The 20,673-nt window shown below is 41.5% G+C and overlaps 1 protein-coding gene across 2 annotated transcripts in view; it reads right to left on the reverse strand.

The window, feature by feature from the left end:
• Positions 1 to 20,316, reverse strand: part of arhgef19 (Rho guanine nucleotide exchange factor (GEF) 19) — an 85,065-nt gene extending 64,749 nt beyond the window's left edge. For both annotated transcript variants that reach the window (XM_043675746.1, XM_043675745.1), the window contains exon 1: positions 19,979 to 20,316. In XM_043675746.1, the coding sequence (XP_043531681.1) occupies positions 19,979 to 20,033 (55 nt within the window). In that variant the 5' untranslated portion in view covers positions 20,034 to 20,316. The remainder of the gene's footprint in view (positions 1 to 19,978) is intronic.
• Positions 20,317 to 20,673: the final 357 nt, after the last annotated feature.

Here is a 20,673-nt window from a genome sequence, read left to right on the forward strand (position 1 = left end):
GCGGAGTTGGGGGTGAAATGCAGAGTGGGAGATGCCAGCCTGAATTTGCGGAGCACATTGCCAGCACAAACTGGGAGTGAGTTGAAAGAGGAGCAGCTTGAAGTAATGAATTATGAACAGGAAATCCTGTCAGCTTCAACTGGGGGTGGGAAGAAGGATTCCACATTGGGTGGGCTGTGGAGTAAAGTCTCAGTTTGGAGGACAAAGGGCTTATCAGGTTGAAGAAAGATGTATAAGTGGGTGGAAGGACAGGACAAAATGGTGGATATGAATTGTAAAGGATGGAAGAAGGGACTCAGTGAAAATGCTGGGAGTTGGGTTTAATCCTAAACCTGGGCGATTTAAATCAGAATGGGCCGACTGTCTCTCTAAACAGAGATTGAGAAATTAAACGTGGGAAAGCAATTGATGAAGTAATTTTGGAAAGTGATGATCTGTTTTAAATGCTGAAGAAACAGTTCTTGCCTTCTTTTTCAGTCTTTGTATTGTGAAATAGCTTTTCACTGTGCCTTGGTAAGCATGACAATAAATTCAATTCGTTCACTCAAATATTAAATTGTCACAAAGTATAATGTTTAATGTACAAATAATTCACAGAATTGTTACAGGAGGACATTCATCCCATTATGACTGTACTATTTCTAAGCAATTTAAATTAATTCCAATCTCATGAATTTTTCCCATAACCCTGCGTGTTGTTTCCATTTAAACAACCATCTAAAGCCTTCTTGAGCCGCACATTCAGGGATGCATTCTAGACCTCTACCACTCACTGTTGAAAATTTTTTTCTCACCTTGCATTACTTCTTTTTGCAAAGCATTGCCCTCTGGTTCTCAATCCTCTTATGTGTGAGACACTTTCTCCGTATCTATTCTGTGCCGACAACTCATGACTTTAAAAACCACTAACCAACTTCACTTATCTTCTCCTATCTGTGGAAAACAATCGCAGTTTCACCAATCATTCCTCAGAACTGAAGTTTCTCATCCCACGAATGATTATCATATACCCAGTCTGCACTCTCTCCAATGCATCCACATCCTTCCTAAAAGAACAGTAGATGATACTCCAGCTGACATCTAACTTATTGACTTATATAGGTTCAGCATAACCTTCCTGCTCTTGTACCCAGTTTATGAAGCCTAATGCATGTACTCATCCAGGTCCCTTTGCTCCTGAACATTCCTTAGAAAATTATCTTTATTTTCTACTGTCTCTCCATGTTCTTTGCACCAGAACATATCACCTCATCGCTTCTCCAACTTGAACATCATCTGCTACCTATCCACCCTTCCCACCAACTTCTCAATGCCCTTTGGAAGTTCTACACTATCTTCCTCACAGTTCAATGCTTCTAAGTTTTATATCATCTACAAACTTTGAAACTGTCCCCTGTACACCAAGATCTGGATCATTTATAGATCAGAAAAAGCAAGAGTCCCAATAATCAATCCCTGAGGAAGCCCACCACAAATCTTATTCTAGCCTCAAAAATATCTATTAACCATTACTCTGTGTTGCCTATCCCTCAGCAAATTTTGTTTCCATGTTTTTATTGTTCCTTTTATTCGATAAGCTGTAAGTTTCCTCAAAGTCAAACGTCTTTTAGAAGTCCATGTACACCGCATTAAATTTCCCCGTAACAACATTCTTCAGTACCTCTTCAAAGAAAGCCTCTAAGTTAAGTAAATACAATTTTCTCTGAACAAATTCACACCGGCTCTTCCAAATTAATACATTTTTCCACAAAACTATGAATTCTATCCAAAATATTGCTTCTAGAGGTTTCACAGAGTTAAATTGACTATAATTGCTGGGTCTATCTTAGTGCCGAATGTTTGCAATTCTCCAGTCCACAGACACCTGCCCCAAGTCCAGGGAAATTGAAAGATTATTGCCCGTGCCTTTGTAATTTCCATTCTCACTTCCTTCAATATCCTTGGACGCATCTCTGCTGGTTTCTGGTTCTGGCCTTAACATCCTTAAACATGATGTGGAGGTACCAGTATTGGACTGGGGTGGACCAAGTTAAAAATTACACAACACCAGGATATAGTCCAACAGATTTATTTGAAAGTACTAGCTTTCAGAGCACTCTTCCTTCATCAGGTAATTAGTCGAGTTACCTGATGAAGGAGCAACGCTCTGAAAGCTAGTGCTTCCAAATAAACCTCTTCGACTATAACCTGGTGTTGTGTGATTTTTATCTTTAAATTTGACAGCTTATCCAGTATCAGCTCCTGACCAATTTTAAATCTTTCTAGTGACATTGTTTCTCCTCTGTCACCATGGTCTGGGCAGTATCTGCCCAATAAAAAAGACCACTGCAAAGTATTAATTTAACACCACAGCCATGACCATTGCCTCAAAGTGTAAATTTCCTTTGTTATCCCCAGTTGGCCCAACTCCTGCTTCCATGTTTTTTTTTTAATATTTATGTGCCTTTAGAAGACTGGGAGATCTCCCTGTATGTTAGATGCCAATCTTTTATCATAATCCCTCTTCATTTCTCTTATTTGCTCTCTCACCTGTGTTTATATCCTATCTCTTCCAAAGGTACTGAAGGAATATGACCATAAGATGTCAGTATGGAAGTAGGCCATTCAGTCTATCACATATGTTGCACGTTTCAATGAGAACATGGCTGATTTGATCATCGGGAGTATCCTCAATGTTGAAGGTAACAACAATTTAAGTTCTAAACTCTGTAGAACTGTTGGTTTTCACTGCTCAGAGACTCAGGCCACTCTTGAGTCACCAGCTTTAGTGTTTTGAGATTGATATGTTTTGAGGGTGCTGTTAGGGGCTTTAGTATATCTGGTTCTGTAAAGTGTTGTTCATACTCTCAGAATCCTGAACAAATAGCACAAGCCTGGGCAATACATCCAGACTCTGAATCATAGAATCCCTGTAATGTAGAAGCAGGCCATTTTGCACCTCAAATCCACAATGCCCCTCTGAACAGCATCCCACCCAGAATCATCTCCTTACCCCATTTCCCATGGCCAATCCACCTAACCTGCACATCTTTGGACTGTGGGAGGCAACCGGAGCACCCGGAGAAAACCCACGCAGACACTTGGGAGAATGTACAAACTCCACACAGACAGTTGCCCGAGGGTGGAATCGAACCCAGATCCCTGGTGCTGTGAGGCAGCAGTGCTAACCACTGAGCCATGTGATGCCCTATTAATCGAGTTTTTAAATTCCACCAGCTGCCATGGTGGGAATTGAACCCAAGTCCCCAGAGCGTTCATCTGGGCTTCAGGATTACTAGTCCAGTGATATTACCATGACACCACCATCTCCCCAAAGTGATTCGAGACTGAATCTTGGCAGAGGAGCAGTGCCTAAGTGGGTGGGCAGTGTTTCTATTGGGACGGCTTCCCCAGCTTACTATGGCTTTTTGACTCCATAGTATGTGCAGTTTTGCTTTGACTGGACCCTGCCCAGAGGTCAAACTGGCAGCCTGGCTCTCCATCAGGAAGGGAGCACTCCAGAGGAGGTCACACCGGAGGTAAGCTGCCTCCTGTTGCTAGTGGAAGCATGGGCTGGTAGCAGAAGAGTCCAAGCCCCACCTTCAGTAACAGTTGGAGAGAAGGTCCAGTTAAGATGGGAGGAGAAGCTTGAGGGAGCACAAGAACAAGCTCTTACCTTCCCCAAAAACCTGCCCTTACCTCCCTTCAGCTGCTGGGATTCCTGAGGCCCAGGAAATGCATCCAGCCAGAGTGATGCAGTTTAAATCATTAAAGTAACTTGTTGGTCAATCTGTCTGCTGGGAATGGGTTTGGTACCACTGCTTCTCCTGGGCTTTGGTCAGAAGCTGTGCTATGATGGAGATTTGTGAGGTTTAACCATCTTACTTGCATCCCTTGGCAGTTAAGATCAGGATGCCCTCTAAGTAACACTCGAAGTACATGGACCATTTAAATTGATGCAGTAACTTGAAGGGCTTGACTTGTGCTCAGCCTACACTATAACGTCAGGCTATTGAACAGTTGCACTTCTTAGAGGGAAGACTGTTTAAAGTTAGATTTCTCTCTCATTATTCTTTGATCTGTGTAGCCTGTGTATTGCACCTTCTGGTACATTCCAGATTGCTGCATAATTGGGCTTATAAGGAACACTGGTGAAGAATCAACTCAAATTTGATACTTACTTCTTCAACTGAAGCACTATTAATGCTTTGTTAACTGTATTACCAAGATTAAGGACGCACAAGTGAAGGGCACTCACTTAGGTGGATAATTACTTTGACAGGGCTCCTGTGGTGCACTGGTAGTGTCCCCACTCTGAGCCAGGATGCCTGGGTTCAAGCCCCATCTATTCCAGAGCTGTGTCATAACATCCTTCAACTCAGAAAATATCTAAGTACTTTGCGCACATATAAAGAAAGACTTGCCATGTTTACATGGCCTAATGGAAAAGACGTTTGACTTAAGTATGATTCACAATACCTTTAATTAGCTTATTTGTTTAAGTAAGAACATGAAATCAAGAGTAAGCCCATTCCACCATTTAATATAGTTGTGGTTGTTTAACACAATGCCTTTTGCCCACACTATCCTCATAACCCTTTCCACCATTAATAATCCATATTTTTCTCAACTTCTGCTTTAAAATATGCTCACATATTGAGGTTACACAGCCATCTGAAGTACAGAATTCCAAAGATTCACCACTCATGGAGTAAAAGAAGTTTTCTGTATCTCAAGCCTACATGCCATTTCTTTATTTTTAAGTGATGTCCCTATTTTCACCTCCCGTGTGTATTCCTTTGAGTATTTTGTAAGTTTCAGTGAGACCACCTCTCATGATCCAAAAATCTATAGAATACAAGTCCAGTTTGCCCAAACCCTCTTTGTAGGAGAATCCTGCCATCCCAGGAACAATATCTATTTTTTTTCAAAGGAGAGTAAAGAAAGACTTCTGAGACATTGGGTATTGGTAGAGAAGAGGCAGAGATATGTGACATTGCATTCTGAAAATAAATCTATTTACAAGAAAAGGATTAGCCTCTGATCCCACACTAGGAGGTATCGAGTCATATAGCACGGAAACAGACTCTTTGGCCCAACTTGTCCATGCCAACCAAGTTTCCCAAACTAAACTAGTCCCACTTGCCTTTGTTTGGTACAAATCTCTCTAAACCCTTCCTATTCATATACCCATCCAAATGCCTTTTAAATGCTGTAATTGTACCAGCCTCACCACTTCCTCTGGCAGCTCATTCCATACATGCACCAACCTCCATGTGATAAAGTTGCCCCATAGGTTCCTTTTAGTTCTTTCCCCTCTCACCTTAAACCCATGCCCTCTAATTTTGGACTCCCCATTTGCCTGCATTTGGCCCAAGTCCCTCTGAACCTTTCCTATTCATGTACCTGTTCAAATGTCTTTTAAGTGTTGTAACTGTACCTGCATCTATCACTTAATTTAAGAAGCACTCTCAGGTCATAAGCACATTGCAATGTAGGGGGATGTGAATGCAATGTACAGATCGTTCTGCTATAGCACATGTTTCGTTAATGTGAATTCGCTGTAACACAATTGATAAATTGGGACATTGTTCCTAAAGCGCAAACTTTTAAAATGTGTGTTGGCTGTAACATGATTACATCACCAACACCTTAAGTGTTGTTTCACAAGAAAGAGGTTGCACGAGAAAGCAACCATCACGTTATAGAAAAACTACCTGTAACCTCCTGGGATCTGAGCATGGGGCGTAGCGGAGAGCAGGTATAAATGATTTTGCAGGGGTAAATGAAATGACAGGAGTCATGGTTTGTATTACCAATCCTTTCCTAGCTACCATCAGTTCTGAAGGAGGCTCACTGGACCTGAAACATTAGCTCTGATTTCTCTCCACAGATGTTGCCTCACCCGCTGAGTTTTTCCAGGAATTTCTGTTTTTGTTCATGGTGTACATTGACTCAGGAAACAATTGATGAGAGTCTCGGAATTTGAGAGAAAAATTAAGAAATAGAGCTTCCAGATGTCAAACATAAATCAAAAATGAAACAAGGGTGTGTGTAGGAGGGAATGAGTCAGATTATTGAAACACTGAGAGCACTACCAGGAAAGGAGTGACTTCAGTTGATCAGGACTGGGGAGAAAGTCCTCAATCAACAATGTCTTATGTTGTGAAGATTTACACTACAATGGGAGAGTGTGGGGGTTGTGAGAGCCATAGCAGTGGAGGCAAGATGAGGAAATGGTGTGTGCTGTATAAATAATGGCTCTGAAAGGGCTAATGTTCATGTGACATTGGCCCCATCCATTCTACTGATGTCACACACAGTCTGTGTATGGAGACATGTTTTTGGAGTTTTTGATTTGAAATGTTAATGCATTTGATTCTTCTTTAGCTTGTTGCATGCAATATATTGCAAACCTTACTAGTAAGACCATTACTACAGTAAGTACAATAAATATTACCTTTATGAGCAATCAATTTATCTGAAAAAAGTGGGCATGCCATGGCATTATTTGTCTCATTGAAGTGTGCCGTGTTACTGAACAGGTTAGGAACCACTGTGTTAAGAGTGTTTAAGAACGCTGACAGTGTTGGTTCAGTCACAATACAAACAGAGGTGGCTTTGTACATTGCCTATTCTAATTTCCCGATTGTGATATAATGGGGCAAGAGTAATAGAGATGTGATAGAGATGTTAGGGGGCTGAAGTAATTCCAAAGATGTGTGGAGAGCCAGCATCGGTAAGCCTTGGACAACTGAGGAATCAAGATTCTAGTCCCCTCTAGTCTTTGGAGGGAGCAGATGTAAGTATACCAGCTGCTGGAGTCACATAGTACAGAAACAGACCCTTCCGTCCAATCAGTCCATACCAACCAAAATCCCAAACTAAACTAGTCCCACCTGCCTGCGCTTGGCCCATATCCCTCCAAACATTTCTTATTCATGTACTTATCCAAATGTCTTTTAAACATTGTAACTGTACCCACATCCACCACCTTTTCAGGAAGTTCATTCCAGATACAAACTATTCTCTGTGTCAAAATGTTACCCCTCATGTCTTTGTATAATCCTCCTCCTCTTACCTTAAAAATATGGCTCCAGTCTTGAAATTCCCCACCCTGCCTTTCACCTTATCTATCCCCCTCATGATTTTATAAGCCTCCATAAGGTCACCCTTTAACCTCCTGCATCCTACTGAAAGAAAGTCCTAGTCTATGTAAATGTAATTGAACTTATTGCTCAAATCTTATTGTTATTTAAGAACAGTGCCTCGTCTGTAGATACTTCACACTGGTGTATCCTCTGCCACAAATTACTGGATAAACCCACAACAAAGAGAAGAAAAAGGAGGACTAGTGACAGCAAACTACCTCAAATAACTTTTACCTGGTGCCACATACTGGTAGAGGTGGCAAACATCACAAGGTCCCGGAGTGGTCAGCAAGTGATACGATTAAATAGAAAGAAAGTCAGGAAGATAATAACGATTAGGTCAAAAAGAACAGTTGAATGAGTAAGATTGTCAAATGGACAGCAGCTGCTTTGAGTGTGAGTATGTAACTGTGTAAAATATGTGTAACTGTGTGAAAAGGATTGAATTAATGATGGGAAGTATAGCATAATGGTAATGTGCCCAGTAATGATCTGTTGTACACAGACAGCTTTTTCACAACTGATACCTTTAAATTCTCAGATAACATTTAACACAGCATATACCTTGCGTGATACCTTCTAAGTTACTGCATAACCATGTATGTGTGCAGCTTTAATAGAAATTTTGTATAATTCAACTGACAGAGACAATGCTTGAGCAGGAGCTGGAAAATGCACATTCCTGGTCACAAATATTCCGAAGAATCTGAGTATCCGCGAAAGGAAGGAACAGCAATATTAACTGATGATTCTAATAGAGTGATGGGATGTGGAATTGTTTTCAGGGATGATACAGTAGCTGAACCGATTTGATTTTAGAGTAAAGGAATAAGAAGGGACTGATACATTACCGTAGACCACAAACAGTGAGAATGATTTAATGGGACAGCAAATTAGAAATATATTTGGGAATAAGAAGGGGCTATGATATGAATGATTGCTTTAATCTAAGTGATAAAGAAGTGGAGGAACTTCACCATAAAAAGGTGGTTTCTAGATCAGCCTGTTTGAGCATTTGCTAAAGTTACTTATTAACATTCTGGTCTGTCAGTTCAAGTCTTATGCTAGGCCTACGGCATGAAAATAAGGAGGTAAAAACAATGACTGCAGATGCTGGAAACCAGAGTCCAGATTAGAATGGTGCTGGAAAAGCACAGCAGTTCAGACAGCATCCGAGGAGCAGTAAAATCGATGTTTCGGGCAAAAGCCTTTCATCAGGAATACAGTATTCCTGATGAAGGGCTTTTGCCTGAAACATCAATTTTACTGCTCCTCAGATGCTGCCTGAATTGCTGTGCTTTTCCAGCACCATTCTAATCTGGGCCCCATGAAAATAAGGAGTAACTCTCCAATGCAGCACTGAGGGAGCACTATACTCAAGATATTAAACTGAGGCTCTATCTGCTGGCTCTGGTGGATGCAAAAGATTCCATGGCATTATTTTGAAGTTGGGGGGAGTCAGCCCTGATGTCTTGACCAATATTTATCAATCAATTAGTCATTCCTGATTAAGGGCTTTTGCCTGAAACGTTGATTTCCTGCTCCTCGGATGCTGCCTGACCTGCTGTGCTTTTCAAGCACCACTCGAATCTTGATGAATATTTATCAACACCATTAAAACAGATTTATTGGTCATTAAAGTGCAATTACTTCTGTAATGTAGGAAGCCTGGTAGCCAGTTTGTGCAAACTCTCACAAAGAGATAATCCGCCAGATAATCTGTGTTTTTTTTTAATGATGTTGATTGAGTGGTAGGGATGACCAGCTCAGGTGTTAGAGCAGTGGTTTTCAACCAGTGTGCCACAAACACTATCCGAATTTGCTGTGAAATTTTGTACAAGGGTAATGAAAATCAATGTAAATCAAACATTGTTTCAATTTAACCAATATTCTATCCAGCCAAAATTACAACTCAAAAAAATTGGTATTGGTTTCTCAATTTTCCATGCACAGGCCCTAGGGCAGTTGACGTGATCATTTTTACCACAGAAACCAAGCAAGAGCATTGGTGTACTTTGTTTTGTTGATAGTAAAAGGAAACAAACAAACTAATATTAGCCTGTGCAGCTAAATTGCCCGGATCCATATTTCTTTGTGAAATCTGTTCTTTTTAGAACAGGGGAAGAAAAACGATTAAGGGGCAATTCATCCACTAATTCAGTCAATGGTAGAACATCTGAATTCAAAGGAAAAATAGCAAGAATATCAGCAGGTCCAGGTTTCGCAGTAACCTGGTAAATTGCAAATTATTCTATTAATGTGTTTTGCCCAAATCCATTGAACTTCAATTATGTATCATTTCAGCTATTTCACAAAAATTATACTTTTAAAAATATTATTAGAAACACGAAAAGTCATCTTTCTAAAATGCATTAACAGCATCTGGGTTGCTGGATAATCCAGAATTTATTGACCATCCCTAATTGCCCAAAGGGTGTTAAGTGTGAACCCACAATACTGTGGGTCTGCAGTCAGATGTAGACTAGATTCCTTTCCAAAAGGACATTAGTGAACCAAATGGGTTTTTCCCCCAATCAACAACAATTTCACAGTCGTCATTATGTTCTTAACTACAGATCTTTACTGAATTGCAAACTCCACCATCTGCCATGGTTAGATTTGAACCTGGGTGTCCAGGCCATTATCAGGATCTCTGGATTAGCAGTAATACCACGAGGCCAGCACCTCCCCTGCAGAATTGAGATTGCTGAACCAAATGCAATGCATGGAACAAATATAGGGCCATGAATAGTTAGAAATAATCTAACAAAGTAGAGTTTGAAAATACTTGCAGTTGAAGACGGTGTAATTTTCCCTGTGGATTTGAAATGTTAATGCATTTGATTCTTCTTTAGCTTGTTGCATGCAATATATTGCAAACCTTACTGCCTATCTCCTTTTCCACCTATCCACTCCACCCTCTCCTCCCTGACCTATCACCTTCATCCCCTTCCCCACTCACCCATTGTACTCTATGCTACTTTCTCCCCACCCCCACCCTCCTGTAGCTTATCTCTCCACGCTTCAGGCTCACTGCCTTTATTCCTGATGAAGGGCTTTTGCCCAAAATGTCGATTTCGAAGCTCCTTGGATGCTGCCTGAACTGCTGTGCTCTTCCAGCACCACTAATCCAGAATCTGGTTTCCAGCATCTGCAGTCATTGTTTTTACCAACCTTACTAGTAAGACCATTACTACAGTAAGTACAATAAATATTACCTTGATGAGCAATCAATTTACCTGAAAAAAGTGGGCATGCCATGGCATTGTTTGTCTCATTGAAGTGTGCCGTGTTACTGAACAGGTTGGGAACCACTGTGTTAAGAGTGTTTAAGAACGCTGACAGTGTTGGTTCAGTCACGATACAGGCAGAGGTGGCTTTGTACATTGCCTATTCTAATTTCCCGATTGTGATATAATGGGGCAAGAGTAATAGAGATGTGATAGAGATGTTAGGGGGCTGAAGTAATTCCAAAGATGTGTGGAGAGCCAGCATCGGTAAGCCTTGGACAACTGAGGATTCTACATGAAGACAGAGAAACTGAAGGAATAAATATTGGCCAACACACCATGGCTAAATCTCTCTTCTTTTACAAAACTTTGCTCAATCTTCAAAATCAAAATCTATGACACTGTTTAGTTCTGCTTTGATGATCAGACAAGGCCAGCTTTTCTGAAAGGCTTACCGCCATAGTGCAGCATATCCTCAGTCCCGCACTGGAGTGTTAACCTGAAATTTTTCAGAAAGACTAAATGAAAGAATGAAGAGAGATTGGTCAGAAAAGATAAGAGCAATGATAGATTTTATACAAACATCAAAAGAGTTTTCAAAAATTAAAGAATAGGGTTAATCAGTGACAAAAATTGGAATCTCATCAAGGTTAAAATATGAGTCAAGATTAGAGCAGTGCTGGGAAAGCACAGCAGGTCAGGCAACATCCGAGAAGCAGGAAGATCACCATTTCGGACAGGAGCCCTTCATCAGGAATGAGGCTGGAAGCCTCGGGGGTGGAGAGATAAATGAGAGGGGGTGGGGCTGGGGAGAAGGTAGTTGAGAGTGCAGTAGGTGGATGGAGGAAGGGGGTAAAGGTGATAGGTCAGAGAGGAGGTGTCCTCGGCAGAGTGGGAGGGGGAGTTGAAATGTTCAGCCACTGGGTGGTGGGGTTGGTTGGTGCGGGTGTCCCAGAGGTGTTCCCTGAAGCACTCTGCAGAAAGGCATCCAGTCTCCCCAATGTAAAGGAGACCGCACTGGCAGCAACGGATACAGTAAATCACATTTATGAAAGTGCAGGTGTAACTTTGATGGATGTGGAAGGCTCCTTTGGGGCCTTGGATGGAGGTGAGGGGGAAGGTGTGGGCCCAGGTTTTGCAATTCCTGCGGTGGCAGGGGAAGGTGCCAGGAGGGGATGGTGGGTTGTTGGGGGGGGGGGGTTAAGGGTTAAAATATAGCCGAGATATTAAATTAATACCTTGCCTCAGAAGTGTGTGGGAGTTGAAATGAAGAGGCACTACAGGGTAGCTAGGGACGGGCAACAAATGTTGGGCCAACCAGCAACACCTATGTCCCGCAAGTGAATTAAAAGAAATAGGTGAAATAATTAGATAGGATGACTCTCAATAAGGAAGTAATTCAGCAAACATGATTGGAATTCAAAGCAGAAAAGCACAAATTCTGAAGGCTTGTAATCCAGAATACTGAGGAATCTTAAGCACAATCTTGAAAGGATCCTTGAGCGGATGGTATTTCCAAAGGAAAATCTCTATTCAAAAAAGCAGGTAATTATTGATCAGCCTAATATTGGTAAACTTCCAAAATGATAATATGGGACAACACTGATATTCAGCATAAAAAGACAGGAGTTAAGAACAGCCAGTCCATATTAGTAAAAGGGAAGTCATGTCTGATTAATTTTATATACTGCAGCTCTTTGAAGAAATATTGAATATATTCATAAAGGAATTGCAATAGACCTTGCTGACCTACACTGGTCCCCAATCCAGCTATGCCTCGACTTTCATTTCCTTGTTTTCAAATCCCTCTAATGCCTCACCCCTCCCTACATCTGCAGCCTTCTCCCACCATAAAGCCTTCTAAGATCTCTGCACTCCTCCAATGCTGCACTTACAATTTTCATTGCTACTCTCACTGGTAGCACTGTCTTTAGGTAGATCTAGGATCTGGAATTCTCTTGCCTGGGCTGAGAAATTGCAAGTAACATTTTCGCCACCCAATTGCCAAACAATGAGCATTGCCAATAAGAGATAATCTAACCACTGTCCTTTGATATTCAATATTATTACCATCACTGAACCTCAATTATCAATGTCCTGAAGGTTCCATTGATCAAACACTCAACTGGTGTCTCACCAAATAAACACACTGGCTAAAAGAACAGGAGAGAGGATAGGATTACTGTAGTGAATAATTCACCTCCTGACTCCCCAAAGTCTGTCCACCATTCAAAAACACATCAGGAGTGCAATGGAACATGCTCCACTTGTCTGGATGAGTGCTGCTCCACAACACACAAGCAGCATCCAGAACAAAGCAGCCCACTTTATTGGCATTACATTCCCAAGCATCCACTCCCCCCTCCACTGTCACTCAGCAGCAGCAGTGTGTACTATCTACAAGTTGCACTGCAGAAATTCACCAGAGATCCTCAGACATCATCGTCTAGAAAGACAAGGTCAGCAGATACATGGGAATATCACCACCTACAAGTTCCCCTCCGAGCCACTTACCATCCTAACTTGGAAATATATTGCAACAACCTTTAGGCTGCAAATCAAGAGAACTTAGATAGGTTTGTGAATTGGCAGATATATGTTTGAGTTAAATTAATTCAGAAAACAATGAATTGATATTTAGAGGGAAGATCAGAGACGTTGGACTGCAGCAGTTCAAGGTGGTGGCCCACCATTACCTTTTTAAGGGCCAATAAGAGATGGGCAATAAATGTTGGACAACATGATCCAATATGAATAAATAAAAATATGTTTCATATACTGAAGGAATGCAGAAAGTGTTGCCTCTTGGAGTTAGTTTTAGGTTTTTAGCATTTTCCAATATATGTTTTAATTAAAGCACCATAAAAATAAAATGCACATATTGCACAAAAAGGGGAAATAGCTACTTTTAGGCTGCAAATCAAAAGAGCTTAGATAGGTTCGTAGATTGGCAGATAAACCTTAGAGTAAAATTAATTCAGAAAATCATGAGTTGATATTGAGGGAAACATCAGAAAGAAACCATATTTAACAGTGGAAACTGGTTAACTTAGTTGATTGGATGGCTAGTGTGCAATTCGGAATAACATCAGCATCATGGGATTGATTCCTGCCAAGGATGACTTGGAAACAAAAGCAGAGATTTCTGGAAAAACTCAGCAGTTCTCGCAGATTCTGTGGAGAGAAATTAGAGTTAACGTTTTGGATCCAGTGGCCCTTCTTCAGAACTGACTTGGTACCTGCCTCCAAGCCCTGAGACTGTATGGTAATGGCAAACAGCCACTCGCCAAAAAGAAACCACCAGGGAAATAGCTCAGGATGAGGCATCAGTGGACAACAAGCCAAAGACCTACCTTCAGAAAGAGCGACATAAATGCATGAATATCCAACAATAAAGTTTCAGGATTGGAAATGTTGGGAAACCTTAGTGGTTCAGAAACACAAAAATGCTTCAAGAAACATTTAGCAGATTTTAAAAATAGCAGCAAATCAAAGAGGTGCTGTTAAACCAATGTTAAGCTGCTGTTAAAACATTACAGACAGATTGTCCCACTCCAGAAATGATTTCAAAGCCAAGGAGAGAATATGAATTGGATTTATCAGGAAGTTGCCAAGTATAAACAAGAAAAATGTGGATCACTTTTCACCAGAGCAGAGTGGGATAAATGGAGATAAGATAAAGTTGTTCACATTTGTAATGGATTTTTGTCTGGATAAATGGGAATCTAATGAACATAAATTTATTGTCATTACCAAAAGATTAAAAGGAGAGATTGACTTATTTTTACATATTTTGGTTGTTCCAACATGCACTGCCTAAACAGAAATAGAAACTGGTGTAAGCAATGGTTTTTAAACGGGAAGTGAGTAAGTATTTGAAAAGTTTAAATAAAGGGGACCGCGACAAGGCTTGAGGACATATTGTGTTGAATCTATGATTTGAAAAATACCCCATCAGCATTGCTAAACGCAACATGGACAGATACAAATAAATATCCCATTCATTGCCCGATCAATTACACTCAGTTTAAATTCAGCATGGCTAAGACACAGAGTAAGACACCCTTTTCACTGCCCTGTCAAGTTGGTTAGTTTCGCTGCAGTATCAGGGGAGCAGGTTAAACACAGCAGAAACTATGTGCTGCATAAAACGTGCTGAGTAAAATGCAGTTGCAATCAAATGTTGTACTCTCAGTATTTGTCCACTACAAACTGAGTTGTAATCATCTGAAATTATTCCACAGATAAAAACAATTGTGTGTTGAAAATCTAAAATGAAAACGGGAAACACCACAGTTAAGGAACTGTGACAGTTGACCCAAAGTACAAATTCCATTTCTACTGAAAAATATTTTGGTTATATTTGCAAAAGAGCAGCCCTGTCATCAAGAGAAGCCCTGTGCCCAATAGGTCAAAAGAAATGAATGAATAATGTTCGATCCGGTCCGCCAACTCATCCCCTGGCAATGGATAATGTAATGGTCAGAGCTGTTCAGTGAGACCAAACCAAGGTTCAAAACAAGTTTAATGTAACATCTGCAATTTTCTCTGCCTGCTCAGTTGGCAATAACCAATTTCTTCCAAATTCAGCATGACCTCAACTTGAAACTTTGAATAGTAGGTGAGTCTTCTATATCCCTCTCAAACCTATCACTGAATTCAATCATGTTATGGTAACTGTTAGTTAGGTGTTCATTTAACCATTAGATTGTTGACTAATTCTGACATGTTACTCAGCACGTCATCTAATCTGACCTGTCATTTTCACTGGTTCAAGAACAGATTGTTTCAGCAAACTGTCTCAAAAATACTCAAGAAATTTTCTGCTATCAAGCTCCGAACTATTTCATTTCTCTCAGACAATATACAAATGTAAATTTTCCATTATAATCAATTGACTTTTGCAACAAGCTTCATTTGGATACCTGTATTTTTGTATTAAGTTACTTTATCGCTGCTATCAGGAGACTGAACGACAACTCACACTGAGGTTTTGTGCCTTTTCCCAGCCCTTGATTCTCCCACCAGTTGTAATGAATTATTGCCTTTAACCATAAACTAAGAGACTTTGTAATTATAGTACCAGTTGCCCTGCGCCTCCTGCGAAGAAATCAAGTAACTTGGACAAGGGGGATCAGAAGGTCTTGGGAAGCAAAAACAACACCTCAGCAAATCATGTGCACTGGTCCAACTGAACTGCATTTTCCTAGTTTTACTGAATCAACCAATAAACACTTTTTTTGGCTAGTTTGTCTCTGTCAGTTAAGTGTTTGTCGCAGTTTAAAGGGGTTTTATAGTTTCAATGAATAGAGTTACATGTTCATATTTCATTGTTGTTTGCCTGTGGCTAGAACTTTTTATTTGTAGTAAAAAGTGTTCTTCTTCAGTACAAGAACCTAGTCAGTGTTTCCTATTGACCCGATTTCATTGGTCAGGTAAACTGACAAATTTGCATTCTTTGATTAAATCATTAACTGTTGTGGAAACCCTGGGAGTAGAGGGACTCAAAACATAGTGCACTTTTCTAAATGTGTAGTAATACTGCAAAAAGACAAGATTTTCATCTTGCACTCATCAGGAGTATATAAAAATGTTTTAAAATGTTGTTCCTCTTTATAATGGTACTCTTGCAAATGTCCTGATGAGTATATGACACAAAACTTGGTGGGGATGAGAATTCCGAGGAGGCTGCAAAGCAGCTTAAAGGTGATATAGGCAGGCTGAGTAAGTAGTCAAGAATATGGCAGATGGAATAGAATATACGGTTATTCATTTTGGCAGGAAGAACAAAGGTACAGAATATTTCTTAAATTACGAAAGATTGGAAAGTGTTTTTCTCCAAAGGGACCTATATATTCTTGTTCATAAGTCACTGAAAGTTAGCATGCAGCTGCAGCAAGCAATTCAGATGACAAACAATATTTAGTCTCTATCGCAAGAAGATTTGAACGCAGGAGCAACAATGGTTTGCTACAATTGTACAGAACATTAAGGATATAACTGTCATAAAGGCAGTGCAGCAGAGGTCCACTAGACTGATGCCTAGGATGGTGAGGCCATTCTGTGAAGAGAATTTGAGGAGATTGGGCCTGTATTTTCTGGACCTTAGAAGAATGAGAGGTGATCTTGTAGAAACATACAAAATGTTTTTCCTGAATATGGTATCTTTATAACTGGGAAACACCGTGTCAGAATAAAAGGCAAGTCAATTAGGACTGAAATGAGGAGAAAGTTCTTCAATCATTGGGGTGAATCTTCGTACTCTTTATCCCAAAGGGCTGTGGGAGCTCAGTCATGAAGAAAATTCAAAAGTAAGATTGATCGATTTTTAGTTACTAATGATATCAAGGAATATGGAGGTCGCTGGGAATATGGCATTGGGGTTCATGATCAGCCATGATCTGAAGTAGTGAAGCAGGCTCGAGGATGGAGGCGACGAGGAGATAGTGAGGACTGCAGATGCTGGTGAGTCAGAGTCAATGAAGTGTGGGACTGGAAAAAGCACAGCAGGTCAGGCAGCATCTGAGGAGCATGAGAATCGTTGTTCATCAGGGTCCTGCCCAAACCATCGACTATCTTGCTTCTCAGATGCTGCCTGACCTGCTGTGCTTTTTCCAGTGCCACATTTTATCAACTTGAATGCTGAGTGGCTTATTCCTGTCCCTATGTCTCCTCTTGACATGGACCACAACACATCTTTAATCTCTCTGTTCAGATCCCTATCGTGATACGGGATATCCTTCAAGCTGGCACTAGGAAGGGTGGCTCTGTGGTTAGCACTGCTGCCTCACAACACCAGGGTCCCAGGTTCGATCCCAGCCTCGGGTGACTGTGTGGAGTTTGCACGTTCTCCCCATGCAAACACGAGTGCTCCGGTTTCCTCCCACAGTCCAAAATTCAGGTGAATTGGCCATGCTAAATTGCCTGTTGTGTTAGGTGCATTAGTCAGAGGGAAATGGGTCTGGGTGGGTTACTCTTCAGAGGGTCGGTGTGGACTTGTTGGGCCGAAGGGCCTGTTTCCACACTGTAGGGAATCTAATCTAATCTAAACATACCACCAGGGACTCCAAATCATTAAAGCAGAGGATGCTAGCTACCATCACCCACAAATAACCAAATAAAAGGGAAAAATGTAAACACTTCCATTTATAAAATGATTTTCATTACTAACAGACATCTCAATGCTAATGGAGGCTTTTTGGAGAGTCACTGTTGTAATGTAGGAAATGCAGCAGTTGAATTGCACACTGCTAGATAATGAACGGGTAATCTGTTTCTTTGAGATGCAGGTTGAGAGATAAAAATGGTCCAAAGGTTCAGACGTAACTCTCCTGCTCTTCTCAAAATAGTACTCTGGCATCTTTTACACACATCTGAGCAGACAAATAGTGTTATATATCATAATAGTTCTGGAAGAGTTCATGTTGAATTTGCATTAGCTCCATCTACTTTGATGATATCTTTGGATGAAGAACCTGGTTGTATTGTACAAGGTCCCAAAGATGAGACATACTTATCTCCTAGTCATTGTAATTATGTCTAACTAGTGAATGTTAATTGCTATCATGTTATATAAGTGACTCTTTATGTTAAGACTCCAGTAACCTATCCTCTACCACTGATAGGCCCTTAGACTCAGCACAGACAGGAGGATTGGTAGCTGTGAACTGTTTCAGCCACAAGCCACCCGTGGTTGGTAACCCAGAAGCTACAACATGCCAGCAGCTGTGGTATGTAAAAACCCAGCTGATGGGGCCTCAGTGTCACCCTAAAGACAACACCCTCGACAGTGCAGCACTCTTTCAGTACTGCACTGGAGTGTCAACTTCAATTTTTGAAGCCAAGCACCACTGGAATAGGCCCTTGAACCTAGCACATTGTGACATTGAGCATAAGGGTACTACCAACTGAAGCTAAAGGCTAAGCCGACAGTGGAGTATTCTTGAGACTAGGATAGGTAAAACTGCTCACACAGTTGGTTGAAGCTGTTGAATTGATTCATGCAATATTCACTGGGAATTGATTGTGGAATGAAATAAGCTGTAAGAAACCAAGATAACATCGATGACAAAGATTGCAGGGTTTCGCCAACTTCACTTGGTGGACGAGATTTCACCTCCTGACCCTCAAACCAGATGAGAAGTAGGTTCACAAAGTTCTATGACAGGAAGAAACAGGAGAGAGGAGAGTATTGCTGAACAAGGAGACAAAAGACTTGGTGATAAAAGGGTTTTCATGGCATTCCCAATCATCCAGGAGATGGTTGGTTTTTAACTGACATTTGAATGGATAGTCAGGCTGTGAAACTGTGCAGCTTGAGCCAGCTGTCACTGCAATGTGATTCAGGTCACATCACACTTTGAACAATCAGCAAAGTTTAGTAGACTATACCTGGAATCAGCAAGTTGCCTTATGAGGAAAGGCTTGATAGGCTAGGCCTGTATCCTACAGAGATGAGAAGAGTCAGAGGTAACTTAATTGAAACATACCAGATCCAGAAGGATGCTGTCACTTGACAGCAGACGAGAAGGGGGGGAGAGAAGGGGGAGAAGGAAAAGAAGGAGGAGAAGGGGGAGAATAGGGAAAAGGGGAAGAAGCGGGAGAATAGGAGGGAGGAGAGGGTGAAGAGAACGGGGAGGATGGGGTGAAGGGGGAGGACATTATGAAGGGGGAGAACGGGGTGAAGGGGAAGTCCTGCCCTTGCTTCTGCCATTCCAACCCCCATTCCCCCCATTACTTACCTGGGTCTTGCATCCTTCATGATCCCAGCTCTCTGAGATGGCTCTTCCTTTAGAAGCCCCATGGCATGCTCTCAAGAGGCTCTGATTGGCTGATAGCTCTGAACTGGAATAGTGCCCCTCACTCCCCAAGGATGGTAGGTGAAGGCCCCTTTAGTTGCCTTACCATTGCCTGATTCAGTGTGTGATTTGAGCTGCTGCCCTTCGGGAGGATGTAGTAAGACTTCAGGCCTGGGCCCCAGATACCCCTTGACCCTGACCCCTCCCCTCCCCCAGGAAGACTCTGCTTAACATTTAGTGAACTAGATCAGTTTTTACTACCATAGTTACTGAGACTAAACTCTCAATTCGAGATTCTATATATTGAAGTTAAATTCCACCAGGCTGACTGTATAACACAAGCTCTGTTTATTCAGGGGAGAGGTTACCTGTCAGATCTTGCCTCTGTGGTGTGTACACAGCTATCTTCCCAAGTCGCAACTGTTACTGCTCACTTCAAATCTGGTTAGTTTACTTTTTTTTGTTTAGTAGTTGAATAGTTATCTGACATGTCTGGGTCACAAATGACGGAAACTGTCTCCAGCCCAGACAAAAGTGTCTTGCCCTCCGCCATCCGCCCCCTGTTGGAGATGACCAAGTCCCAGGGCAGGAGGTCAGTCATATCCTGCTCCCTGACTGAAGTCAGGCCACAATCTCTGACTGGGGTGGAGTGACAGAGCCAAGAACACGCAAAGCTAGAGGCAAGAAATGATCGACATGGCCCAGTCTGCCTCAGAAAATGGAATTGGGATGGTTAGTTAATGTGACAGGACTAGATCTGTTCAAAGGAATGTTCATCTTTCGGAGGGCGAAGTCACTAATGTTCAGAGAGTTCTCTCACCTTTTAGACGCTGTCGTTTCCTCCCTTGCCTGATCCTTCTATGCTCCAAGTCCATCTGATCGTCTGGCTTCTGAAGCGGTGATCGCCCATCAGCAGTTGTCCCCCTGCTCCCTAAAATTCCACATTCGTCGTGCCTGTAGCTTTTAGCACTCTCCCGATAAACAGCGAGACTGAAGTCCAAAACAAACAGCTTGACCGCTTCTCGGCAGACACTCTGACATTCCTTATCTACAGAGTAACAAGATCTGTGTTCCCAGCACCTGCCGCCCCCCCTGCAACAGGAGGTTCTCTCTGCCTGAGGCAGTCCCGGGCTCTGCTTGAAGAGCCGTTTCTCACTCTCTGAGTTCCGCACACGACAAGAGACCTTGTCAGAGTGTTGTGCTAACATGTCTAGTAACCTCCCACTGAAGCGTTTGAAACAGGTTCTACTGGTGTTGGAGCTATACAGGCACAGAATGAGAGGGGGAGAAAAAGGGAGAGGAGTTGTTAACACATACAACACTCTAAGTAACATTCTGTACTAATTAAAAGTCAATTCATGGCATTGTGTAAATAACATACATGATCTTGTCCAAATAAGTAACAAAGCTACAAGCTTGGTTCTGCCTTAATATAACTGGTGAATAATATCTGCTGTGACCGACAAATCATTTCATTAAATAACTTAAACTAAACACAACTTCACATCCACTCCT

Source organism: Chiloscyllium plagiosum, chromosome 34, assembly GCF_004010195.1.
Source record: "Chiloscyllium plagiosum isolate BGI_BamShark_2017 chromosome 34, ASM401019v2, whole genome shotgun sequence".
Lineage (NCBI taxonomy): Eukaryota > Metazoa > Chordata > Chondrichthyes > Orectolobiformes > Hemiscylliidae > Chiloscyllium > Chiloscyllium plagiosum.